The following is a 27,927-nucleotide window of genomic DNA, read 5'->3' as shown; positions in this document are numbered from 1 at the left end:
CGTATATGCAAGACACATGGCTTTGCCAGTGCTTGTGCTTTTTCTTAAGAACAAGGGGAGATTAAAGAGCTTTGGCCAGAATCACATTATGTGAGCAGACGCCGAGAATGGAACCTTGTCCCACAGTTCCGAAAACCGCAGCTCTGGTCGACTTGTTCACGAAGGCTATAAAATGTTGGATTGTTTTTTTTTTACAATGCTGGCTGCAAAGTAAACGTTTTTATGTTTTGAAATGATCGATTTGAAGCACATTAGTTTTTAAGAAAATGCGGTCTAGTGTTTCAACTGGAACTGCAGCTAAGTTGAAATAAAGTGGCCATATTGGATTGGGTTTGTTGGATCAGTCGTAAACGGGAACTGGGTTGTGTCACAACAGGCAACCTTTACAATGAAGTTCAAGCGCTAACCTTAAATTAAACTTTATGATAAAAAAACGTGCACGAACACAAGAAGGTAATAAACCGGTGGCTTCACATTCCAGAGTTTCAAGAAAATGCCGTTTGATCGCCGCCCACAGCTCTTTGTTTCCGGAGGACGAACTCAGTAGGTACACCGGAAGTACTCAGTGCGAATATAGTGGAAGTGATTACAAGCTTCCGGTCTCTAACGTGTCGGCCATTGGGGCAAGATGGTGAGTCTATAGAATGGTGGTCGAGTTTTATCCAAACCCATCCGTGCTTTGGTGACTTTTTTAAACGCGGCAGTACTCTGTTTTGTTCGGAGAAGACAGGAGCATTTTACTAGTGTTGGTATTTATTCGGTTTAGCGGTTTTTAGGCATGTTGAGGGAGCCAGGAACAAGAGCTATAGAGCAGGGCGGTGTTTGTATCTTCCGACTATGTTCTTGGTAGCCCTAGCCTAGGTAGTAGACTGTGTTCGATACTCGGCTGGTCGTGTGGCTGTACTGCAGCAGGTTTTGTGTAGGGTAAACAGTTAATGTATTCGTTCCTCGGCAGCCAGAACAGATACACTTAGTTTACTGAAACCTGTCTGTTACTTACATACATTTTCACTGTTGCCGGTTTGGTTTAACTTAGTGATCTATTTTTCACTCCCTCTGCACATTTCAAAGGAAGGAGTGTAGGAGGGACGAATACTGGCAGTTTGAGCGGCTGCTCTGAGCTTCATACGCGTGCGTCATTAGTGAGATTTGGTCAGTTACATTTAATATGGGTAATACCACCTTGTCACGACCGACAGAATTATGATACCGTGCATTTTAATCGTTTTCAAGGGTTGAATGAAACTGAGCTCACGGTGAAATTAAGGTGGACGCGCATCTCTGATTTGATGAGAAAAATACACTTAAATTGCATGGTTAACTGTTTTTCCAAGTTTGCCATTATTTAGAATTTAACTTTTATAAAGTTAGGCGTCATTTTTTTTTGTTCTAAAATTATTTGATGGCTAATGTATTTGTCAAACTTCGGCGCATGATTTGTCAATGATGTTTTTATTTAAATGTCTGAACATATGACACTAAGTGATTTCAGCTTCTTACTGAGATGAACAAGCGCCTTAGTTGCATCGTTCAATTCCAAAATGTGCCTGTCCCTTTACTTTTTTGATTGTCTTTTCTTTATCTTAGACGAAGGGAACGTCGTCATTTGGTAAACGCCGAAACAAGACGCACACACTGTGCCGTCGTTGTGGATCCAAGGCTTATCATCTCCAGAAATGTACCTGTGGCAAGTGCGGATATCCCGCTAAGCGCAAGAGAAAGTGTAAGTAGATCTTAACTCTGTACATTTTTAGTACCGCTGTAGCGGGTTGTGTATTGGTGTTGTATGGTCTGAAGTCTTGGACAACACAACAAACATTCTGAATTAATTAGAACGTTGACGTCGTTAAAGTAAGCAGAGTAGTTGGATTTGTGACGTTCTTCCGAACTTACTGCGTGGGGCAGCAGTTTCATAGATGAAAGTCGTAAGTTCTGTCTCTCATAGTACATTTTTAATCTTTTAGGCACCATAACGCTACAATGGCACTCATCACTTAATCAGTAAAGTGGACACAAACAGTGAACAGGAAAGTGCAGACCGACAACATTGAACTGCGACGTAAGGGCAACTAACTTGCTTGAATGCATTCTAATGTTAGAGGCTTTCTAAAAAGAAAATCTTGGTTTGGTACTTGAGTACTCCAGGGAACACTGGTGCGGTATGCAGGCATCCCTTATTACCTTTATAGGTTTTCCTGTACTGCATTGGTAGATTTTATGTTCTAAAACTGATTTTCTATGCTGGCTGTGGCAGCTTTCTATGAGACGTTATGAATTGAGGGACGGTAACTGGTGGAATAAGTGAGGGGGAGGGAGTCTGAGATCTGGTCGGTTGGGCTTGCTAACAGCTCTTTGATATTGCTGCGATGAGGTGTAATAAGTCTTATTTTTATTGTGTTGTGCTCAGAGTATGTCACTACTTCTCAATATTTTTTAGTTCAATGGTGATTAGAAATTTGTGTTAGATATCTTGGGTGTTTGCAGGTCTGCCTAGTTGGTTAAGGGTAGGTCAGCATGTATCTATGCTGTGAAGTTGCTAGCAAGCGTCTACCGATCGTTAGTTGCTTGTCTGACCCCTTAACCCCTCCCCCCGCGTGATGAGCTCTTTTTTGGGGGGGTTAATTGGGGTAGTTCACGCTTCTGGCTCCATTACAGGTTTTCCATACAAGATATCTAACCCAAATTTGCGTCATCTTTTCCCAATATCCTGTGGATTGTAAAGGTACCCAGGTTTTGAGGAGACTGACGAAAATATGCAAAGCAACATTTTGAGGTTTTGTTTTTTTTAAGTAAGAAATATATGCTCCGGGTAAGTGGCTGTTTTTCCCTGAATATGGCATCCACAGACGGTTTGCTGTACTAAATTCACCATCTTCCCAGCTTTTAGGGACATGCAGAGCTGAATCCAGATGCCTAATTTTGTACCACAGTCTTGGCCTTTTGCAGAGAGGTAGCCTATATTTTTTGTGGGTTGTCAACATACTTCCAGTTTGTGGTGGAAACCAGTGTGAAACCCATTGGTTATCCAGTAAAGCTATAGACTTCTGAAAAGTAGACACAAGTCAGATTTCAGCAAGAGGTCATGTGTAGATATCAAGGGTTTGCCAAGGAAATTAACTGTTAAAGTAAAAACATATTAAAAATTAGTAGGAAAAAAATCAGGCATCGTTGGCAACATTTTAATTTCTTACTTTTGTCAGCTAGACCCTTCTATCTGCAGGGATACATAGGGGTTGTAGGTTCTCCAAGAACTCAAGGTACCCAAAAGCCCAACAACTGAGATGTACCATACAATGGTTTTTAGAGTGCATAGTTTAGATTTTGTCTTGTAGCTAAATAGGCAGAGTAAAAACTGCAGTTATCAAGGAAATGTGTGTATTGCTGAAATGAGCACAAGATATTGAGTTTAGAAGCAGTGATCATTCCTACAGCTCTGAGTTTGTGGGTTCCAGTACTAGTGTATGCTTAGTATGGTGTTTCAAACCAATTTAAAAGGCACAAATTCAACAAAATCCGACAGGTATATAAGAAATGTTCTACTGTTCTTTGCTCCCACAAGTCTCTTGATAAAAATGGTACCTCACTTGTGTGGATAGACCTAGTGCCCATGACCTAAATGGCCCAAAACGCGACATTGACACATCACATTATTCTAACGAAAACTTGCCCCCCCCCCCCCCCCCCCCCCCCCCCATATGTGGATGGGTAGATTTTGGGCCCTAGCTCAACCACTACATAGGGGCATCCAGGGTGGGCTGACTTGTGGCTCACCATGTTTTTTTTTTTTTTTTTTTTGTATCCAGAACACCTTGAAAACCTCAAACATTGACCATACAAAACACATGCCTCACATTTCTGTGATGAAGTTCTGAAATCTGTTAGGAGCCTCAAACTTCCTTCCACCTGGCATTCCGCTGTTGAGGTAGGCCAGGTGCCCACTTCTGGGAGGGGCCCAAAACGTATTGTGGCAATTATAACAATGGTAGGTGTACTGGATCGGCAACCATGTAGGGAAACCGATCAAATCCACGGATGAATGAAAAGTGGACATCGAGGTTAGTGTGTCCCTCCCCCCCCCCCGCAAAAAAAGCTTTCTTACCCAGAATACCCTTCACTTCAAAGGTGAAACATTAAATAAACACTACTTTTCCTTTCATTTCTGCGACGTAAATTACGTGTGTGGGATCCACAAATTTTCTACCACCCAGGGTTCCTCAACCTGTCCTGGTAAAAACTCTGCCTCACTAGTGTGCCTAGGCCAGGAATGGATCATGCGTCAACGGTAGTACCTTTTTGGGACTACTCAAGAACCCGGGGGAGGGTGCGCGTACTAAAGGGATTTATAAATGAGAGATCAGGTAGTGAGTTGATACAGGATATCATGGTGACACGAGTTAAGTCTTGGAAGACTTTCAAATATCTTCTGTTTATCTTGTGGTTAGTGGTAGGACAAACACAGGTTATCATGCATGTGATGAGTTGGTTTAGCATGGTTAGTCTTATCAGGCAGGGTGTTAGTCTTCAGATGCTAAGTGGTAGATGGAACTTCTAATAATTTAAGGCATATCTTACAGCTTGGAGGCAATGATCCAATTTCAACTGTTGGGGTCATAACAAAGCTATGTATGTGTTTTTCCATAGCACAAAGTTAGCCAAAAAGCAGCAGAGCACTGTACACGGTCAAGGGCAAACTTAAATGTTAGCGAGCAATAAAAACAACAGAGTTGTTGACCTACGGCATAGTGAAGTGTTCTTTAAAGAGCCGAGTCTTCAACACTTTCCTAAATTGGGGCAGCGTTGAGGCTGTCCTCAAAAACTAACAGTTTAAGAGCAAAAGGGTGAAGTGGTGGTTAGGATTGTTGATGTTAATCATACCTATTCTGATATGAAGTGAAGACACAAGGAATGATTCAACACTGGAATTGGGCAACATATTTTGAAAAACCCTCTGGTTGTCAACAGCATAATAGACAAGGTTAGTACATTTCATTTTGGTATTTATTCAATTCTTTCTTTATTCTGGCTGAAATAGAGGGATATTTTGTTAGGTTTCGCCTGCACAGCGCTTGTGCTGTGTTTGGGAAACCTATTGTATTCAATATAAATCTTAAAAGGGGCTTACATGCTGCTCGCTTGCTTCCTTGCTTTTCATTGGTTACTGTGCTTGCCATATTATTTCCTGTTGTTCCTCTCATATCAGTGTCCCAAGTACTGTTTCATCCCCTGAGTTTGTTGAACTTCTATGAGAGCACAAACCCTAACTCGGGTATCATAGCTCCTACAGACTGACGCATTCACAGGCACAGAGTATTTTTTTCCAATATGCCTTCCTCCCTCCCATTGCTTCAGAATAATTACTTTCTATCAGTACCCTTTCTCAAACGTCGTTCATAATCCCCCACGTATGCGCACTCGTCCTGCATGGCATGTTCGAACATTCGTGTCTGTCCAGTGACGTTAAAACACAAAATGCACAAACAAGTCAGTAAAATGGTTTGTCACGCCGTGATTTTTCCCTTATAATTGGTCGGTGTAATCCTAGGGTGTATCTTGAGATCCAATCTGTTGCGTTCCATGTTGCCCCCTCCTTGCCCACTTGCCCCCTCTCCTTCATCTAATGCTCTTGTAAAGCACGTTCCAAAAATATGTACAAATGCATTTACAAAGGAGTTTAGTCAATGACCAAGGTCTATTTATTTTGCTGCAACAAAGAGGACAGATTTGCAACTGGCATCCCCAGTCCAAAGTAGTGTGTGCTAACATGGTGCGTTCAACAGTGATATTTATACTCGTACATCAAGGGATACATAAAGTAAATAATGATATAAGATATAAAAGACTGCATTCCGTGGAATCTGCATGATGATCGGAGTGAATCCTAGTGGCGTTGTGCAGGTAATTTGAGTTTTTGGATGAAATTGGGAGTTCCTCTAATTGTTGGTGGGTACTCTTGAAAGACTTCCTTCATCAGGGCTGCAGTGTGGGTGAACTATGACCTCTTACATATGTAAATGGTAAACTCCTTGTTTGTCTCTCAATCACTAATTTAACATTGCACCTTCTGTGGTACATCCGCCTTATTGTTCAGGCCAGACTGATGTGAAGCCCATCACCTAACATATATGGATGCTTAGGTGTTACCAGTTTCTCCAATTCATGGTGATAACTGTACACAAGTGTCCAACAGTAACAGAGGTTATCTGACCAGCTCATAGAAGTTTAAATGGGCTGGCTCGTTCCACCTCTTACATTTTCACACCAGCCAGTGTGACTAAATCTTTCTCCCAGTGCATTATGTGCCTATGTTAGCCTTGTGTAAACTGAACATATTGTATCCTCCTTACTGAGCTACAGCCTTCCAAATGAAAAGAACACTTTGACGACCCTTGCCTGAGTGTGTGCCAAAAGAATTTCTTCAAAACCTTCTAAAGAGGATCAAAATATCAGTTACTTCTGTATCGCAGTCACCTGTGATAAGTCTATATAGAGCCATGGAAATGGCCTTATTAAAAAACAGTCCAACGTTTTGATGTGTTGGTTCTCACTTGTAATTAGGTTCTGTGTAAAGCTATTTGACCCACGCCACCCAATTTAAGTCTTGTCTGCATGCTAGAAAACTGCAATATATATGAATGAATGACTAGGGCAAATGTTGGCACTAAACTGATTGAGGTCACTCTGGTCTACACAAGTCTTACCAGAAGCTGAAGCCGGCAATTTGAATGGGTAGCCACATAAAAATTCTAAGGGGAATACTGATAATTTAGTATGAGGTATTTGATCAGGCTTTCCAGTCTCCTGAGCCTCTTGTAAATGTGAGAACTGCCAATATAATCTGCACACTTCTACACATCCGTCCTGTAAACTGTATGCATGTCTAAATTTGCTACCCCACACCATGTACTGTAATTTTGAAATCTTTTGCCAGGAGTTGATATTTAAGCACCCCATAAACTCTAAACTAAGATCACTAAACCTCTGTCTAAAACTGTGTTCTTGGTAGCCTTTTGTGAACCGAACGGAAGTACTATTGTAGGAGGCTGGCCTGGTTTGTAGTGGGTACCCTAGGTACTTACACCTTGTATATTTACCCATGGTTCTAATAATGTAGTGTATGTACATATGTGTATTCATGTATGTATGTGTATATGTTTCTGTGCTTGGCATGTTCGTGGGTCATTGCATGGCTCCTGGATGGGTTGTTATACTGGATATCTGAATCCCTGCTCTCATCTTATCACACTTATCTACCCATCATCAAATGTCATGTCTATCAAATTATCCACCATTCCCACTCTGACTCATCCCAAATCCTTTCTACTACTTTCATCTCCTAAATAACTCTGCCTAACCTCTTCCCTCCGCTTCCACATCTAACTCACCAAACCTCACTCTACTACCATGACCTCCCACACAACCCTACTAAATTCTCCCTCATTTATCTCACCCGGCTACTGTGCTCTCCATAACCCTTCCCCACACTTCCCTCCTCCATCCCCCTTTACTCATCCCAAGCCTTTTGGTTGAGTAAATGAGGGATATACTCCTCCACCCCTCCATTACTCCGGTCAATAATACTAAAACTGTACTCATATTTCCCGATACTAATCCATCACTAATTCTTGTTGGGTTCCAGAGTAGCATGCTACTTACCGAAAAGCGCTTCGACTACCTCGTCAGGGGTAGTAAGCGCTATATAAATACTATTACAGTACAATATATAATTCAGGGTTCTATCATAATTGACGACTTGTGGGTCAATGACTCCTGTTGCTGCCCTTTAGAGCTTCAGTTACTGTAATTTGCAGAGCCGACTGGAAATGACTGGGGTTTTCAAAGAGGCATTAGTGGCAATGGAGTGACAGGGTCACAGTGTATAGACGGACACCTCTAGACTAAAGGATGTTTTAAGGGAACTTTAGGTTAAACAGTGACTATGGTGAACATGCGTAGTGGTGTTCAGGGAATGGAAAACATTTTTTTTTTTTTGTGTGTGCACAAACCTTAGCTATTTTCATGGGCTGCAAATGAGATGCTCAAATACAGTGCAACTAGAATTTATTTAGAGCTTTGTGTAGTGTGAATGCCTTGCCTAGGTTAATTCAGAGCGGGGTGTAACTAGCGCCAGTGAAGTGTCTGAAAATTTGACATGCCTGTCTAGCTAGGTGCGCTAAGTCTCTTGTTGCTTAAGCCTAGCATTAAGGTTATTTTTTGGGGGTGTGGAGGAGTGGGGAGTATTGGCGTTGACTAAAAATTCTATAGGCGTCCCACCTGACCACATTTTGGGTCAGTTTTGTGGCTACTTTGTAGTTGGTGGATTTTCCAAAGGAAATGCAAGTAAACTGAGTGCTTCCCAAACCTTTATGACCCGCCTAGGGTGAATGGACATGAGACGTGCAGTGTTTTAATGTAACTAAAGCACCATGTGGTAGTGCACTGTCACTTAGCATATTTTTCAATGGCTATTCAATTTTTGCGCAGTTTTACTGGTCAGACTATATTGCACGCATGTGGACATCAGGTTTCAGTGAATATTTATCATTTGTGCATCACAAAGTAAAAGATCCTAACTTTTTTTTTTTTGTATCATGATCCTTGTAAACTCGGTTTCCATAACACTTTGGCATTACAAGTAAGTGCTTCCTGTTGGTTTCCTCACTGTTCAGTGTGAGCAGTTCAGTTACAGCTTAGAATATCCCAGCAAGATTTTCAGATTACTTTCCTATTTTTTTTTTTTTTTTCCCTCTGGCAGCAAAGTGAGAGGAGTTTGTAAATACCAATTCTCCTGTTAAAGAAAAAAGCAGTAATTTGTCAGAAGACATAGCCTAACATTTGAAAGGCATCTTTATTTATTGCCTGGACATTTCGCAAGCCACCACAACCGACAGTTTAGGAAGCACTGATCTGTTCGATTGGTGGCTGCATTGACAGGCCTCATTCTGCTTGCCCACTCGCTATGGCAATTAGCCATATTTGATGAGGTTGAACTATTTTTAGGCCCTACTCTTCCTTTTTGGCGATTTGACAAGGAACAGTTAATCTGTTCAGAAAATGAAGGGGGGCTTTAAATCTTTTTCTCGTCACACTTTCTCTCTGCTGGGAGATGGAGGTCAAAAGTTCGTTCATGTTTGTTGGGTGTGGTTTTTGGGAAGGGGGTGGAGGGCTTATTTGTCTTCCATAGGCTAAGGGAGGCCTTCCCTTCAAGGGAAAAGTACCATCTCCACCTGTCTCAGCACAGCTCACAAGCTACTCTCGATCAAACCAGCCAGGGCTAAAAATGAAACTTTGCATAAGAACCTTCTCAGCCTTTCCATTAACAGAGCTGTTGGTATAGACACTTAATCATTGGCCACTCCTTACGTCAGTTGTCTTTTTTCCCCACAACTCACAATTTCTTTTATGAACAAGAGGTGTTCCTATCTAATTTGTTAATCCTTAAAACCAAGCTAGTTTACTCTGCTAGTATCGGGGGTGAAGGGGCACCCACCTCATGCATATTTCCCATTGTGCTAATAGTATTAATATGAAGTTTCTGCAACATTTCCATTTTTAGTGAGGACTCACCAACCTTTTAAATCACCAAAAATAATCAAGGGAAGGCTTACCTCTACTTCTAAGCCTGTGACCTCTAAAATCACTTGCCAAAAGAGGTGACTCACGGGTCAGTGCCAAAACACGTGGGCATCATTTTCTCCTTTGTCACACTTAGGTCGCCTCTGCTCACCCACTCATTTTTCCCAGTTTTTTCAGTGTCCAATATGCTCTGTATATTGTGAAAAGATGCTTTCTTCTCAGGGGTGCAGATTTATAAACTTTCCAGAGCATGGACATTGATAAATGCCATAGAGTTGTGACATCCATCGACGGCAGGTCCCTTCCCCAGATCTCTATTGGCAAGCTGAATTCTTCTCCCCTGAATCTACCAGCATCTAATACCACTGTGAAGCCTCTTTACGTCTACTCTTTTGAAGTTTTTCTTCCAGAATGCTAAACTCCTCATTCTTAAGAGTCCTTAGTCCACCTCACCAACTGATAGAACCATGGGGACCCTGTATAAATCAAATACTATCTAAGAAAAAGGACAGCGGACTCAAAACATTGCCCGGCCTGATTTGTCCCCAATTATTGAGCTTTTCTCCCTCAGCAGGATAGCTAGTTTATCTTTAAGACATTCCAGAGTTCCCGGTGAGTCCCAAGTTGTGGCGAAACTGCTGTAATAAGGTATTCCCAATGTCCGCCTAACACATAACCAGGTTCTACACGCCGCTTCTAAAATCTTTAGTGTGACCTTTTTTTGGAGTACTTTGGGTGGCAAAATGTGTATAGAAAATGATCTGTCAAGGCGCTTAGAAGGGGAGTTAGTGGACCTGTTCAAAAGGAGGCCGACAATATATTTTAGTTGAAAAGCCAGACAATAGCTGTAAAGGTCGCAGCTTGCTATTCCTTCCTGCTCCTTTTTCCCTCAGAGCTTCTGCTCTGCAGTTCTTGCTCCTCTTGGAACCCAAATAAAATTACCTAGTCCCACTGAAACTTCTTTACCCAGGCTGCTTTAAATTCCAGAGGTATTGCATTAAACAGGAAAGTACATTTTAGAAGGATCAACATTCTCAAGATATTAGATATGCCCCAAAAAACGGTGTAAGCCCACCCCACAAACATTTTTCTGGACGTGATTGCAACTTTTGTTTTATCCAGATCCATTGTCACTTGAACCCACAAGTACCTAATATCTTGTTTTAACGGAGGAATACTGTGCTTAATATTCCATAGCATAATTTCTGTCTTTTGTTTAACGTCGTAACCTGACAGTCTCCCAAAGCCTTCTAATGTGCCAAGAATCGTTGGTAGAGAGCTTTCCTGGTCGTTGGTGTAGATCGTCAAATCTACAAACAAGGCCACCTTCTCCCACCCACAATAATTAAAAGGTATAATAACCTGATCGAATCTGATTTTATTGACCAATGGCTCTATGTAAAGGTTGAAAGTGGGCACCCCTGACGGGTCCCTCTTCTGATGTTAAAATGCTCAGACAGGATCCCATTAACCAGGACCCTGACCGCTGGTTTCTTATAAATATCCCTAATTACTGTGGAGAAGACAACCCCCAAATTGCATTGCAGGATCACCCTATGCAAAAAAAGACCAGTTGACTGTTGAAAGCCTTTGCTGTGTCAAAAGTGAGTACCATCAGTGGGAGGGCATTATGAGTAGCTAGGTCAATGACTAAAATATTTGCCTATGGTCACTCTATTGAAATCCATTTACGTGTCATGTACATTGTAGTTATGGTCGAGTAGATTGTTCAAGTTACTAAACCTGCAGGTCTAGTAACATTTTATTTTTTGCGGCCTAATTGATTTAGGGGTTGAAGGTCAAGTTGCGTGCTGTCTTAGTGGGAGTTGGACACGGGAGGTTTGTTCTTGTTTGAAATATAAAGCTGAGATAGTGGATCAAAGTGCTTTCTGATGAGTTGTAAACTGTGTTGCTTGGCATATTAATCTGCACATCAGCGACCTATTTGACTATATGTAGATGGCCACCAATAAAACTGCTTTGGTCTCAAGTTTTGGTAATACTTGAATGTCCTTGATATGCTAATCTAATAATGTCTCAAATTGTCAGACACATCACCCCATGGCCATGTTGTTGACAATAGGTAATTCCTCCTACACCTGGAAAAAATGTGTTTTCAATTACCGGACACGCTTCTTCCTTCACGCCAGCTGTTCATAACAAACTTTTACTTCCTGTAGTTTGTCATCGGACTGATATCTATCCAGCTATTCTTTTTGGTTAACCGTACTGCCATATTCATTATCAGCATCCAACACTGCAACCACACATTCTTATCTAAAATCTTATTCTCGGTCAACATGCATGACAATTAGCATGGCTATTCTTTCCACCAGTCAGATGATTCGACCTGAAAGTTGTACTCTTGAAAATCTGGTACGTCTAACTAGTCTGGCAGACAAATTACTAGCTGTGCTTCCACCCAGAATGTGAACTAAAGGTCGTGATCAGTATATCATTTTAATTCACAAGCCCAGATGTACATTCTGCATTTCTGTACTGCTGTGTGCATGGCGAAGCCTCATGCTGAATAGTGCGGTAATGCTTTCCTGATTGTTTCAAACTTAGGGGGACAAACGCCACTATTTGATCTTTCCCAGCTACCCACTGACTTGGACAACACCCAATCCAGTTAAACTAGCATCCACAGTGATAGCCATTACTGCCAGCTTCAAAAGCGTGTTCAGCAAGAGCCATCCAAATCAAATTTTTCGACACATTTAAACTTCATTCAAATTACCTGTATCAAAATGTCACTTGTTTTTAGTAAAGCTTAATATTTCAGAAATCTAAGCATACCCTTGTACAAAAAACGGGCATAGTATTCTGCCAACCCCAAGATGGACCTGAGAAGCATCTCCAATGACTTTAATCAAACAAAATTGTGGTTGTATACCATACAAAGAAATGGCACCCAAACTTGTCTGATGGTCATACTGTTTTAAACAGGTCTAGAACATTACTCAGAAACGCCTGCACACCATCCATATTCCCAAATAGGTTCTTATCTTTAGGAAAACACTAACCAATGTAGCTAGTCTAAAAATGAGTCTAAGATAGTTGTATGCACCAAAGGGGTTTATAAAAGTTGTCAGCTCTTGCAACACGGTGTGCGATCAATTTGACGGTACACAGAAAGCAAGCCGATTAAGGAAATTACCTTTGCCCTTCCCAAATTAGCTAGTGGTTCATGTATCCCAGAATGCGATGATGTATGTCTGTTCAAGGTGCGTAAGTTGGCACACTATCTTACTTACCCAGATTTTTTTTCTTCTTGCCACAACTACAGGAGAAACGTTTTAAGAAGACACTGGGTGTAATAATGCCCTCTGAACATAGTGTTTTTAGGACTTGTTCAGGTTTCTCTCCAGCACTAAGGAATCTGACAAACTTTGTGAATTACAGGCTGCACTTTCAGCTTTAGTTTGATAGGATGGTCATAACGTATGACTGGCTCACGTTTGTGGCTTTTTATTTTTTTATTTTTTTTACATTTTCATCTACATTAATCCATATTTAGTTTTGGGCCAGTTTATTTTTATTTGTCTATTTCTTTGTGTGTTTTTAAATAAAAATGGAGTCCTAAATGGTGTATTTCACATTTACCTCTAAGACATGCATGCGTAGAAGCCTGTCGCATTTTAGCAAATAAAGCAGTCACATGCAACAAAACACCACGCCCATACATGCATATTAGCTTTATAATACTTATATTAACATATGCCTGTATTTAAGGAAATCCTATCTGTTTTGTAACTCCCTTTCTATCTGTTTAGCTTTTGCCTGGAATTAATGAGACTGCATAGTCCTTCACAAAAAAGGCAGTTTTCAGTATTTTACTACTTTTAAGAATAAAAAAAAAGACAGGAAACGCGTTGTTTCTGGGTGTATTTACCTAATAAAAATCAGTAAAACCGGAAATCGGGGAGCCTTACTGAAGACCAGTGCAATAAGAGTAGTTGCCTGTATCGGAAACGGGTGTAGGCAACACATTCACCTGAACTGCTTTCAGTGCTTATGAAGAAACCATGGCCCGTTCAATCTCTTTGGCAAAGTCAGTGACTTCTAGAAGGGTGGGATTGCAACAAGCCAGTAACCTTTCTTGTATCTGCCTCAAACAGTTGACCCCCCCCCCCCGGCCATACGGACATGTTAGACTGTTTCTTTTTAATTGGAATATGAGTATTCTAAGCGCTAAGGACAAATAAATAGATACCCCTGCCACATCCTTTATCTTGGTGAAGAATTTAGTAGTTTAGTGGTACCAGTTCGTGGAGAATATAACTTGACATATTTAGCCAGATCTCATTGAGGCAGCAAATATCTAAATCTGATGCCTGGCATAGATCTGAACTTTCATGTCCGTGTCTGGTGGCTATCACACTAGTATCACTTGAGTGGTTTATTTACAAACCAATAAAAAAAAAAACTTGCCACATGATCCCAACCTGGATTTCTGCCTACTGGTGGAGCTGTGAATCCTTTTGGGCCACGCTACACTATGCTTCCTTTCTTGGATGCATCTAGTGCAGTCAGTATGTATTGGGCCCATTTACATCTGGACAGACGTTGCTGCCAAGCAGCCAAAAGACATCAGTGCAGCGTCTGCAGATAATCCCACTGCCTTGGGAAGTGCTGGATCAGGCATATGATAAATTACTGAAATTCTGCTGCAGCGTTTTTTCCCCATATTTATGGGATTTGCTACATAATCAACTGCTGCCTAATCTGTTGATTTTAACTAATTGTTTCTAGCTCGAACAGATCAAAAGTTGCTAAAATGTAGCAACTCGTGTTCATGCGTTTTCAAAGGTCTGGTTATCTTTCAGTTTCTTATTGCTGTATACGGGTAATAAGTTGATACTAAGTGAATTGTCATACTATTTGAGATGTAAAAATGCTGAAATGAGGTAATGCTAATTGAAAAAAAAATGGGCTGCATTACGCTACATAGTATGCCTTTTCTTCATGATTTAGTCAACAATGCCACATAATTGGGTCCTCGTCTACTGCATAGTTCCAGTGGCCCCTTTTTTTAATCCCGGAGTGTTGGTCGGCTCCTTCTGTCCCTCATCAGTGGTACCTGTTCGGGTTTTGCCATCAACGTATGTATTTGCTGTTCATATAGGGCAAACTTAGCAGCTGGGCAGGGAGTGCTGGACAGTGTCAAGGGAGAAAATGAATTAGGGTGGGGTAATTGAGTTGTAACAGCAGACATGGCTTGTTTGCTACATAAAGCAATGTGTGTGTTTTTTTTTTTTTTTTTTTTTTGCGATGTCGGCTTCATTAGAACAGTATCTTCACAGATACTTGAAAGAAACATGTTGCTATTTTAGTTTAACGCATGTGCACTCATCCTCTTTAACTGCATTCTTAACCTTTTAATGTACTGCTGGTGCGCAGCAGCACACCATACATCTGGAAATACATTTTCAAATGTATTGCCCCTGGAAAACATTGGGCGCTAGCTTATGAGAATCCATTAATTGTGCCCGTTCCTAATTGTTTGAAGGTTCGTGACCAGGAAACTAAAGGTACAATTATTTGACAGCAAAACTAACTTTAAAAAAGTTAAACATACATTTTGTTTCGACACCTATTTCTATTTGGCAATGACTATGCACTCGTATATTCTGTTCCTCGGGTGTAGCATTACTTCATTTTCGTATAAATGTAATTGGAGATAGTCATTTATACACGTACTCTGCATTGTTTTTGCTTGCTGCTTATTTCCTCCTCAATTAAGCACAATCTTTAGTTTGTATAACAGACTGAGATCAGTCACATAATCAGCCTTCTGGCAACGCTTTCGGCCTATCTATCCTACTTTTGTGAGGGGGTGCCACAGGGATCTGCACTGATCCCCACATTGTTTAACCCTGCAGCATCTATTGTTAAATCTTAAGTTCTAAGCCAGTGAGACTTCCCTGATCCTCCTGGAAGGACCTCTCTGATTTCCAGACCAATTTTTCTCTCTAGGTCTGCAGTAGCCGACTGGATGGGCTGTGTATTGGCTGACTGAGTGAGAAACCAGTGTGTCTTATTTGGTGGAAATAACACAACCTTCTGCCCTTCCCCATAAGTCCTCACAAACCGCCATATATTTGAGGATTGTTAATCAGCTTTCTATGGTGAACCAAGGTTGTCTGTTGCTTTGATACTCAAAATGCTCAACGTATTTTAAATGGCTGCCTCTGCACACACGGGAAGACGGTATCCCAGGCACCTACTACAAGTAAACTGGACTACACAAATGCCCTGTTATTTCAGTATGCCTTACCAAGAGACTTGAAAAGTGATGCAGAACGAAACTGCCAGGAATGTTCTCAATCTGTCTTGTCATACCACTGTCACCGCCTGCTCACCCAATCTTCATTGGCTGCCTCCCTGAGCATTCCTTCAACTATATTACTTATACTTGCAAAACACTTCACAACCTTGGGCACTTCTGCCTTAGCAGTTGTATACAGTACTGTGTTTCTTCTACGCCGGCACCACACTCAAACGCAAACTCCAGAGAATCCAGAACACAGCTGCACGCCTTGTCCTCGGCCTCCCCGCCATGAACGAATCTCACCACACCTCAAATCCCTTCACTGGCTCCCCATAGACAAGAGAATCCCTTTCAAGATCCTCATTCACGCACACAAATCCCTCCACAAAACCCGCCGACCTACCTCAACAAAAGGGTAAACTTCCACACTCCCACCCGCAACCTCCGATCAGCCGACCTCGCACTAGCTACAGTCCCCCGCGTCCAACATACCACCCCAGAGGCAGGGCCTTCTCTCACCTCGCCCCCACGACCTGGAACTCCCTCCGCAAAACCAAAGACCTCCTACTCTTCAGAAAAAACCTCAAGACATGGTTGTAACCCCTCCCTCACCACCACAACACACAAGCGCCTTGAGACCCTCACTGGTGAGTAGCATGCTCTATACATTTTTTGATTGCTTCCAGTCAACTTTGTTTGCCCTCCAGTCTCCTATTGAGCATGCTACAGCAGGAGGGTTCTCCTTTTCATACATGACATCCAATGTTTTGAATAAGCTTCTACTTTGTTCTGCTAGATCTCACTACCATAGCATTGAACCTCCAGGCAATAACTTTGTTCTGTGCTAGGGACCCTTACGGATGAGTTTCTCGGATACCCCTAGACATATTCGTTGTGTCTTGAGTGTTGACTATTGCACGTAGAAGTCACCACTCTTTACTGCTGCAGTGCACCATTCTAATTGTCTTTTAAAGCTTGTCTTCTGCCTTTTCTAACCTCTTCTGTAGTAGTCTCCTTGAGGGTGGCTCTGGGAAATGCAACCCTCCAAATATTATGCTGCCATGTGTTACATTGGCATTAAAGCACCCTAATTTGCTTGGTGGCTGACCAACATAGAACTGTATCTCTTAGGACCATACTTAATTTTGTAAATGAACTTCCAATTTTCTCTATTCAGTGTGATACTAGTAAACACTTGCATCACTGCTAGGAATGTATTTACAGGGTATCCAAATAAGCATGCAGCTTTGGCACATTGGAGCAGGATTGATGAGGTGGAAGGACCTATCCAAACGGCCAATAGCTTTAGGTGAGAGATGCATACTGCACTGGGCTGAGCCAAAGCTGTAGTGACAGTCTGAAGCCAATGGCTAGAAAAGGCTGTTCGGAGAAAGCTACCTTGTAAGAGGTGGACCCAGAGCCTACTCAGTACCTTTGCAAGCAATGGATTTGTTTGAGTTGTGCTCTCAAAACCCAGGATACATACAGTTTGAGTAAATTGCATCTTGGGCTACTGTCCTGTTATACCTAGATGATGGTGCTGACCATAACAATTATCCGGGGCTAAAATACTCTTTCCTTCCCCAAAATCCAGACTGCTTGCCTCACCTCATTTCTTGATACTTTGCTTCTCATCTCCATGTTTTGGTCTACTGCTAATTGTTTCATGTTCTCCGCCCTTGTGCTCCCCTTTTCACTCCCTGCCATCTCTTTAGCAGTCTCCCAAGTTTAACCTTTTTGAGGCTACCCACTTCTACTCCCTTTTTGTTTAGTCGTCCTTTCATTAATCAAAACACTGTAATGGATGGAATGCTTGAACTAATCTCTGCCACTGGTAATCGCTTGGGCCCATCCAACTCAATCATATTTTTTTGGCAGGGGTGCAAGAGATTTTGATGCAAGATATTTGTCAGCACCCAGTCAGCTTGAGTTAGTGGTACCAGTATTTCCCCTTGAACTAAGCTGAATCTGACTATAGCCTCTCTTGTGGCATTTCTGTAGCTCTGCTGCTTTTAGCGGTGTTAGTATTACAATAATTTGTTTTTTAAACATTGTCTCGAGTGTGGCAGCTTGAAGCAGGCTGACCTTTCCCAGTCCTTGTGTTCTATTTTTCAGTTTACCGTTAGTCATCTGTTTTGGAAACCATGTCTTGATCATGTGTTAGGCTTCTTCTGGGACCACTCAATGCTTTCTCTTGCAAAACATTCTATTAACTTACAAGGGGCTTGGAGTCTGCCCAATGCTTAACATTGGTTGACTTCATTGTCACTTAGTTGCTGGCTTATTTGTTCAGCACCTGCAGGCTGGCACTCCCCTGGAGCATGGTCTAAGAACTGCTTCTGTACCGAGTGCGTTCTTCCGCTGCTTGTTCTTTCGGAGGTATTACTTTCTTTTAGTTTCATTTTACAGCACTCAGTAATAGTGTTTACTTGCCCTGTTCCCTGACCACTTCAGACATTTTTTCTGTCCCTGTCGCCGTTTTCCAGTGATTGAGAAATTGCACAAAAAACAGGTGAGTGATTAGAGGAAGTAAATTGTGAAGTGTTGTTTACCAGGGGACACAGGCAGTGTCTGGTTGAGTACACCTTACCCAGTTTGAAGTTTGTCATTTTACTTCAAAATACTGCAGGTTTGCATTTGAAATCTACTAGAAAGCCATCATGCATGCTTTGAAAATCTAGATATTTTAAGTTTCTAACTGCAGTTATTTATTATAGATAACTGGAGTGTCAAGGCCAAGAGGCGCAACACCACAGGTACCGGCCGTATGAGACACTTGAAGGTTGTCTACCGTCGATTCAGGTACGTTTTGTGGCTTTTTGTATAGACTTACTTGACCAAAGAGTAACTGTTTATTGATCGGTATTCATTATCCCACAATCGGGGGTGGGGGAATTGTTAGTAGTTTACTTAATGCTCAGAATATATAATACTCTACGGATTTAATCTGCTGTAAATGCACTGTTCGATGGCATCTGTCGCTGTAGATACGCATGTTCTGCAATAGCTCGCCATCTGGTGTTGGGCCGGAGTGTTACAAGTTGTTTTTCTTCGAAGAAGTCTTTCGAGTCACGGGACCGAGTGACTCCTCCTTTTGTCTCCATTGCGCATGGGCGTCGACTCCATCCTCGATTGTTTTTTTTCCGCCATCGGGTTCGGACGTGTTCCTGTCGCTCCGAGTTTCGGAACAGAAAAAATAGTTAATTTCGGAAGATTTTCGTCGGTATTGTTGCGTTCGGGATCGGCATACTTAGACTCAACACCGCATCGAAGATCGAAGAGCTCCGGTGCCCTTCGGGGTAGTTTTCGATCCTCCGTCGGGGCCTGGTCGGCCCGACCGCGTGCTGAAGAACGCCGATGGAACGGACCCCGTTCCGTTTCTGCCCCAAATGCCACAATAAATACCCCTACACAGACCAACACTTGGTCTGCAACCTGTGCCTGTCACCTGAGCACAGCGAAGACACCTGCGAGGCCTGTCGTGCGTTCCGGTCCCGAAAAACACTCCGAGACCGTCGAGCCAGAAGACTTCAAATGGCGTCCGCACCGACAGCCCGACGGGAGTTCGAGGAACAGGAAGAGGAAGGTACCTTCTCGATCCAAGACTCAGACTCCGAAGGATTCGACGATACACAAACCGTGAGTAAGACGTCGAAAACCACACAAAGAAACATTTACAAGGCCCAGGGGACGCCACTGCCACCAGGCCATGGCTCAACCCATAAAATCGGTGACCGACCGTCGGCACCGAAAAAGGCCCAAACAGTGCCGAGATCGTCCGACTCCGGTCGAGACACCGGCACGCAGCCTTCTCGGGACCGAGAAAGTGCTGGAGACAAGCCTCGACACCGAGATGCCGGTGTGGACACGGCTCGACGCCGAGACAGCGGCACCGAAACAGATCGACGCCGAGAGGTTTCGGCCCCGAAAAGGAAAAAAGTCACCTCGGAGCCGAAAAAACACGCAGACAAAGTTTCGATGCCGAAACAAACTGCAAGCGACCCAGCTTCAGGCTCTTATACAGAAGAGCACTCGCTAACCTCCCAAATGCAGAAGCATAGGTTTGAGGAAGAGCTACAAGCAACTGATGCGGACCATACGCAAAAACGTATTTTCATTCAGCAGGGGACAGGAAAAATAAGCACCCTTCCCCCCATTAGGAGAAAGAGAAGGTTGGAGTTCCAGACGGAACAAGCACCACAACCAAAAGTGGTGAAAAGAGTTACACCACCACCCTCTCCTCCGCCCGTGATTAACGTTTCACCAGCACAAACGCCATCACACTCCCCAGCTCACACCACCATGAGCCAGGGTGACCAAGACCAGGACGCATGGGACCTATACGACGCCCCAGTGTCAGATAACAGCCCAGAGGCATACCCTACAAAACCATCTCCACCAGAAGACAGCACCGCGTACTCTCAGGTGGTGGCTAGAGCAGCACAATTTCACAACGTAAGCCTCCACTCAGAACAGGTCGAGGATGATTTCTTGTTCAACACTCTCCTCCACCCACAGCTCCTACCAAAGCCTGCCTATGCTCCCTGGTATGCTCCGGCACGCAAAAGACATATTTAAGGACCCGGTCAAAAGTAGGGCAATCACACCAAGGGTGGAAAAAAAGTACAAGGCGCCTCCTACGGACCCAGCTTTCATCACAACACAGCTGCCACCAGACTCTGTTGTTGTAGGAGCAGCTAGGAAAAGGGCCAACTCTCACACATCTGGAGATGCACCACCCCCAGATAAAGAAAGCCGCAAGTTTGATGCAGCTGGTAAGAGAGTCGCAGCACAAGCTGCAAACCAGTGGCGCATCGCGAACTCCCAGGCACTACTTGCGCGCTATGACAGAGCCCACTGGGACGAGATGCAACATCTCATCGAACATCTGCCCAAAGACTTCCAAAATAGGGCAAAACAAGTGGTTGAGGAGGGACAAGCCATCTCCAACAACCAGATCCGCTCCTCCATGGACGCTGCAGATACAGCTGCACGGACAATTAATACATCTAACTATCAGAAGGCATGCATGGCTCCGAACGTCTGGATTTAAACCAGAGATTCAACAAGCAGTTCTCAATATGCCTTTTAATGAAAAAGAACTGTTCGGTCCAGAAGTGGACACAGCGATTGAGAAACTCAAAAAAGATACGGACACTGCCAAAGCCATGGGCGCACTCTACTCCCCGCAGAGCAGAGGGAATTACAGCTCATTCCGTAAAACGCCCTTTCGAGGGGGGTTTCGGGGTCAAAGCACACAAGCCAGCACCTCACAAGCCACACCGTCCAGTTACCAAGGACAGTATAGAGGAGGTTTTCGGGGACAATATAGAGGAGGGCAATTCCCTAGAAATAGAGGAAGATTCCAAAGCCCCAAAACCCCTACTACTAAACAGTGACTCACATGTCACTCACCCCCTCCACACAACACCAGTGGGGGGACGAATAGGTCATTATTACAGAGCATGGGAGAAAATCACTACAGACACTTGGGTTCTAGCAATTATCCAACATGGTTACTGCATAGAATTTCTACAGTTCCCTCCAAACATACCACCAAAAGCACAAAATTTAACAACACACCATTCCAATCTCCTAGAGATAGAAGTGCAGGTACTATTGCAAAAGAATGCAATCGAATTAGTGCCAAACACACAAATAAACACAGGAGTTTACTCACTGTACTTTCTGATACCAAAGAAGGACAAAACACTGAGACCAATCCTAGACCTCAGAGTAGTCAACACTTTCATCAAATCAGACCACTTCCACATGGTCACACTACAAGAAGTATTGCCATTGCTAAAGCTGCACGACTACATGGCAACTTTAGACCTCAAGGATGCTTATTTCCATATACCAATTCACCCATCGCACAGGAAATACCTAAGGTTTGTATTCAAAGGAATACATTACCAATTCAAGGTACTGCCTTTCGGATTAACAACCGCACCAAGAGTCTTTACCAAATGTCTAGCGGTAGTCGCTGCACACATCAGAAGGCAGCAAATACATGTGTTCCCATATCTAGACGACTGGCTAATCAAAGCCCATTCGTTAATAGAGTGCTCAAATCACACAAATCATATCATACAAACCCTCTTCAAACTAGGGTTCACCGTCAATTTCACAAAATCCAAAATTCGGCCACGCAAGGTACAACAATACCTGGGAGCCATAATAGACACATCAAAAGGAGTAGCCACTCCAAGTCCACAAAGAATTCAAAATTTCAACACCATCATACAACGCATGTATCCAACACAAAAGATACAAGCAAAGATGGTATTACAACTCCTAGGCATGATGTCATCATGCATAGCCATTGTCCCAAACGCAAGACTGCACATGAGGCCCTTACAACAATGCCTAGCATCACAGTGGTCTCAAGCACAGGGTCACCTTCTATATCTGGTGTTAATAGACCGCCAAACTTACCTCTCGCTTCTGTGGTGGAACAACATAAATTTAAACAAGGGGCGGCCTTTCCAAGACCCAGTGCCACAATACGTAATAACAACAGATGCTTCCATGACAGGGTGGGGAGCACACCTCGATCAACACAGCATACAAGGACAATGGAACGTACATCAAACAAAACTGCATATCAATCACCTAGAACTTCTTGCAGTTTTTCAAGCACTAAAAGCTTTCCAACCAATAATAGTTCACAAATACATTCTCGTCAAAACAGACAACATGACAACAATGTATTATCTAAACAAGCAGGGAGGGACGCACTCCACGCAGTTAAGCCTATTAGCACAAAAAATTTGGCATTGGGCAATTCACAACCAAATTCGCCTAATTGCACAGTTTATACCAGGGATACAAAATCAACTCGCAGACAATCTCTCTCGAGATCACCAACAGGTCCACGAATGGGAAATTCACCCCCAAATACTGAACACTTATTTCAAACTCTGGGGAACACCTCAGATAGACTTGTTTGCGACAAGGGAGAACGCAAAATGCCAAAACTTCGCATCCAGATACCCACACAAGCAATCCCAAGGCAATGCCCTATGGATGAACTGGTCAGGGATATTTGCTTACGCTTTTCCTCCTCTCCCTCTCCTTCCTTACCTGGTAAACAAACTCAGTCAAAGCAAACTCAAACTCATATTGATAGCACCAACTTGGGCAAGGCAACCCTGGTACACAACGCTGCTAGACCTATCAGTGGTACCCTGCATCAAATTGCCCAACAGGCCAGATCTGTTGACACAGCACAACCAAAAGATCAGACACCCAGATCCAGCATCGCTGAATCTAGCAATCTGGCTCCTGAAATCCTAGAATTCGGGCACTTACAACTTACCCAAGAATGTATGGAAGTCATAAAACAAGCAAGAAGGCCATCCACCAGGCACTGCTATGCAAGTAAATGGAAGAGGTTTGTTTGCTACTGCCATATTAATCAAATACAACCATTACACACAACTCCAGAACATGTAGTGGGTTACTTGCTTCACTTACAAAAATCTAACCTAGCTTTCTCTTCCATTAAGATTCACCTTGCAGCAATATCTGCATACCTGCAGACTACCTATTCAACTTCCCTATATAAAATACCAGTCATTAAAGCATTCATGGAGGGCCTTAGGAGAATTATACCACCAAGAACACTACCTGTTCCTTCATGGAACCTAAATGTTGTCCTAACTAGACTTATGGGTCCACCTTTTGAACCCATGCACTCCTGCGACATACAGTTCCTAACCTGGAAGGTGGCATTTCTCATCGCCATTACTTCCCTGAGAAGAGTAAGCGAGATTCAGGCGTTTACTATACAGGAACCTTTTATACAACTACACAAAAATAAAGTCGTCCTAAGGACCAATCCTAAATTTTTGCCAAAGGTTATTTCACCGTTCCATCTAAATCAAACAGTGGAACTTCCGGTGTTCTTTCCACAGCCAGATACCGTAGCTGAAAGGGCACTACATACATTAGATGTCAAAAGAGCATTAATGTATTACATCGACAGAACAAAGAACATCAGAAAGACTAAACAACTCTTTATTGCATTTCAAAAACCTCATGCAGGAAACCCAATTTCAAAACAAGGTATAGCCAGATGGATAGTTAAATGCATCCAAATCTGCTACCTTAAAGCTAAACGACAGCTGCCCATTACACCAAGGGCACACTCAACCAGAAAGAAAGGTGCTACCATGGCCTTTCTAGGAAACATCCCAATGCAAGAAATATGTAAGGCAGCCACATGGTCTACGCCTCACACATTCACCAAGCACTACTGTGTAGACGTGTTATCCGCACAACAAGCCACAGTAGGTCAAGCTGTATTAAGGACATTATTTCAGACTACTTCCACTCCTACAGGCTGATCCACCGCTTTTGGGGAAATAACTGCTTACTAGTCTATTGCAGAACATGCGTATCTACAGCGACAGATGCCATCGAACTGAAAATGTCACTTACCCAGTGTACATCTGTTCGTGGCATCAGTCGCAGTAGATTCGCATGTGCCCACCCGCCTCCCCGGGAGCCTGTAGCAGTTTGGAAGTTACCTTCAATTATTTATATATGTATCATCTCAACCTTAAATAAGTGCATACTTAGTCACTCCATTGCATGGGCACTATTACTACAATTCAACTCCTACCTCACCCTCTGCGGGGAAAAACAATCGAGGATGGAGTCGACGCCCATGCGCAATGGAGACAAAAGGAGGAGTCACTCGGTCCCGTGACTCGAAAGACTTCTTCGAAGAAAAACAACTTGTAACACTCCGGCCCAACACCAGATGGCGAGCTATTGCAGAACATGCGAATCTACTGCGACTGATGCCACGAACAGATGTACACTGGGTAAGTGACATTTTCATTATAGTTGACTGTAACCTCCCTATAACCTTAGCACATGTGCATTACAGTAAGATAACATTATATAGTTTTTTGCTCAACTATGTATGGGAGTAAGTACCCCCTGTAATATTACAAGAATATTGCAAGTCACCGAGGAGTTCAGTCACCATTTAGAGGTCCGAGGCAAAATGCACAATCTCTTTAGAAGGTCATGGGTCTCTAGTGACTTGCAATATCCTTACATTGCACTCAAAGGAGTACTTTATTCTTTTTAATACATGTTCACATCACCCTTCCTGCAACCCTCCTACTTCCTTGCTGTCTCAAGTACATCAAAAAATCTGACGAAGGATAGCGGTCTATTCTAAGGCATAGTCCGAGTCATGTGACTCGGAATGTGTAGAAAAAAGCTAGGGGGAGGTTTTTTTTAAAGATAAAAAATATTGCCATAAATATTTCCTTATGCTCTTGACTGGTTTAGAATAACTGACCATTATCAAATTCCAATAAACTCCGATTTTTGTACCACCTTTTAACTGCAGCAGAAATTAAGCTCTGACATGCCTTGTACCAGGGCTGCTGGCAGGAGGCATGAAGTCAGAACTTGAAATAACAAATTGGGCATCCGCGTCATTTCATTATCACAGCAACTAGCCATGTAAAAATGTGTCTAACAAGGAAATTGGAAACCAGGTTTTATATAGGAATTGCAGGCTCCCATGTATTGTAAAATGTATTTGTAAACTGCCTTATGCACCATAAGGTGGCCTGTTAGTGCTATTTATCACTTGCTTGTTACACGACTCTGAGGTATTAATTTTATCTGCCTGGGAAGCATGAAATAATCAACCTTCAGAGATTCATAAGCTGTGGTGACCATCAGCCACAGATTACTTGAGTGGATACATTAGTCCACTGAGCCACCAGGCCAGTGCCCTTTCTAGTGCCTCACTGTATTTAAACTGGCCATTGTTTAGTCCTGTTTATGCGGTTTTCTTTTCTGCACAAGACATCGCAAACTATTGTGTCTTTGGTTTTAGCAAATGCTGTGAATTCTCCATCTACATTGATTCCCTTACCTGGCCTTTGAGGTGAAGTAGCTGTCGAGTGACTACAGAAGAGCCGTGTAACCCGCCGTTTTTTAGACGAATGCCTACTGTTCCCCTCGACCTCCCAATGTTATTTAAAGTTTAAGTTGGCTTTTTTAGTTTCTGAAGTGGGTAGACTACTTGCACAGCTTATCAGTGATGTTAATAAATAAATGTCTGAACATATGAAATCAAGTGATTTCAGTTATTTCCTGAGATAAGCAGTTTGCATTTGCACTGTTTCTGTATTGAATGTCTTAAAATCTCATATTAGTAAATAACCTTTGGTTGAGACTAATTCCTTGAGTTTCAACAGCCGCTAATTATGCTTTATCTTTAACTGCAGGAATGGATTCCGTGAGGGTACAACACCAAAACCGAAGAGGGCAGCAGTTGCGGCATCCAGTTCTTCATAAATATTTCGTTAAAATAAAATATGCCACATGAAACTTAAGAGTACATTTTGTTAATCAGCGGAAGTTTACTTTTTTTTCCCTCTGTGTAAAACTAGTTGCTAAATCTGTTTCTACAGAACAGCATGCAAAACTTGGTGATAAACTGTCAGAATGCTCCTTCCAAGAAAGTATTGTTTCTCTAAGCAAAATTGGACTTGTACTCCTAATGTTAATTCATTTTTACTTTAACTGTAATGATTGGAGGTTGGTTTGGCACCACTTTGTGCCTTTTTTTTAATAACATATATAATGCAACTTCGAATTTCTGCAGTGCAGAAATGTTCAAGTTATGCACTGTTCAAATGCTTTCACTTAAATGGACTGGATAGTGTTTCAAAATGGTTTCAGTGTGGTACATGCTTGATGGGGAGTTTGCTTTTATATTATGACGTGATCGGACTGGTGTATTCTAAGGGGACTGACCACATTTACAAAATTTGTTGCGAAGTAAAGGCAGCATAGAAAAGATGGATCTCACAGCAAGCCTAAATGAAACCAAATCCATATCTGAATTTGGAGTAGATGTCAAACATCTCCCACTATCATTACTGGAACCCAGGGATCCCTACTGAATCATCTTAAGGTGGATTTTTTAAATCTGCTTTTACAGTGCAGATGCCATAATTGTTGGTGTGGGAGGGTGTGCAGTGGCAGGATAGTTGGTTTGCCCTCTAAAGTATCAGTGCTATTCATACTACCTAGAATCGTATGCTTTAAAAAAAAGTACTGAAGTTTCTGTGAAGGGCATGAATTTGTTTAAGAAAGTGGTTTACCCATCCTGGCCCTGTAAGATTATGAAAAGTAGGTAGTGGTTGTGCTCGAGGCATGGTGTCATCACAAGGTGGCACTAGTTTGATGTTGGTCTTCAGACACTTGGGGTGGGTTGCATGTATGCCATGCACGCCCAGTCAGCTGCAACATGGGTGATGTTTTATGCCTGTATGTTCTTAAAGGTAGCCGTCTATGCTTTTGGGCTGCCTTGTTCACTTCATGTTTTTAAACAAGTAATTAGCCACGTCTTAAAAGGCGTCTGAGACAGTGCTATGTGAAGTTTGGTCGTCAGTTTGTCTGGAATGACCAAGGCGTTAATTGAGGATTGTAAAGACATGTGAGGTGTCATTTGACCCCTGGCGTTTTCACTATGTACAGGTCTGACATTAGCAGTGTTGTAACAATGAATGCTAACGATCTGTAATCTTAGTTCGCATGGCAAGCTATTTTATTTTAGATGGTGTTTTTAATTGAGGGGGGGGGTTGCAGTTTTCCTGATACCTGTGCTGTAGTATGTCTGATCTATGTCCTTAATAGTTGGAGGCAGACGTAACCATTAAAATTGGGATGTAGCCTGAGTGGTGGTGGTTGTAGGTGAGGTCCTTGAAGCCATGGGCAGTCTTCGAATTCAGCCCAAACTGTTATAGGAAGTTAATCTTAAATGATTACATCCGGTTTGTGTCGTCGGCCACAGAACTAGGCTCCGCTTAGAAATAAGCTTATGCTTAAGGGAGATAAGGGGACAAGAACGCCTCCAACATCACTGTCTTTGAGAGGAGGAGAGGGGCACTGTAGGTAAAAATAAAACTGTTGGTCAAGAAGAGGCTTTTCGAAGAGTCGCAGGGGTGCATCTTCCCCATGGCATAAAGACAGGAGGCGGCAGAACCAGAACTTGGGGAGGCAGAGGTCATGTGTTTAGAACATGAGGCGCAGGC

At 42.6% G+C, this 27,927-nt stretch overlaps 1 protein-coding gene and 3 non-coding genes across 4 annotated transcripts; all 4 read left to right on the top strand.

Annotated features, from left to right (window-relative positions):
- Window positions 1-496: 496 nt before the first annotated feature.
- On the top strand, window positions 497-26,215 carry RPL37 (ribosomal protein L37). Its single transcript, XM_069221423.1, has 4 exons — window positions 497-631; window positions 1,588-1,723; window positions 18,565-18,649; window positions 26,113-26,215. Exons 1-4 carry the CDS (start codon window positions 629-631, stop codon window positions 26,180-26,182), a joined length of 294 nt encoding a protein of 97 aa, XP_069077524.1. The 5' UTR covers window positions 497-628; the 3' UTR covers window positions 26,183-26,215.
- On the top strand, window positions 1,435-1,511 carry LOC138292303 (small nucleolar RNA SNORD72). Its single transcript, XR_011202646.1, has one exon. It is a non-coding gene; the product is annotated as a small nucleolar RNA SNORD72 (small nucleolar RNA).
- LOC138292257 (small Cajal body-specific RNA 24) lies at window positions 6,124-6,253 on the top strand. The gene has a single exon (XR_011202623.1). It is a non-coding gene; the product is annotated as a small Cajal body-specific RNA 24 (non-coding RNA).
- LOC138292301 (small nucleolar RNA SNORD72) lies at window positions 25,914-25,990 on the top strand. Its single transcript, XR_011202643.1, has one exon. It is a non-coding gene; the product is annotated as a small nucleolar RNA SNORD72 (small nucleolar RNA).
- Window positions 26,216-27,927: the final 1,712 nt, after the last annotated feature.

This window comes from Pleurodeles waltl, chromosome 1_1, assembly GCF_031143425.1.
Source record: "Pleurodeles waltl isolate 20211129_DDA chromosome 1_1, aPleWal1.hap1.20221129, whole genome shotgun sequence".
In the NCBI taxonomy this organism is placed as follows: Eukaryota; Metazoa; Chordata; class Amphibia; order Caudata; family Salamandridae; genus Pleurodeles; species Pleurodeles waltl.
This window is presented reverse-complemented; position numbering and strand designations above follow the sequence as displayed.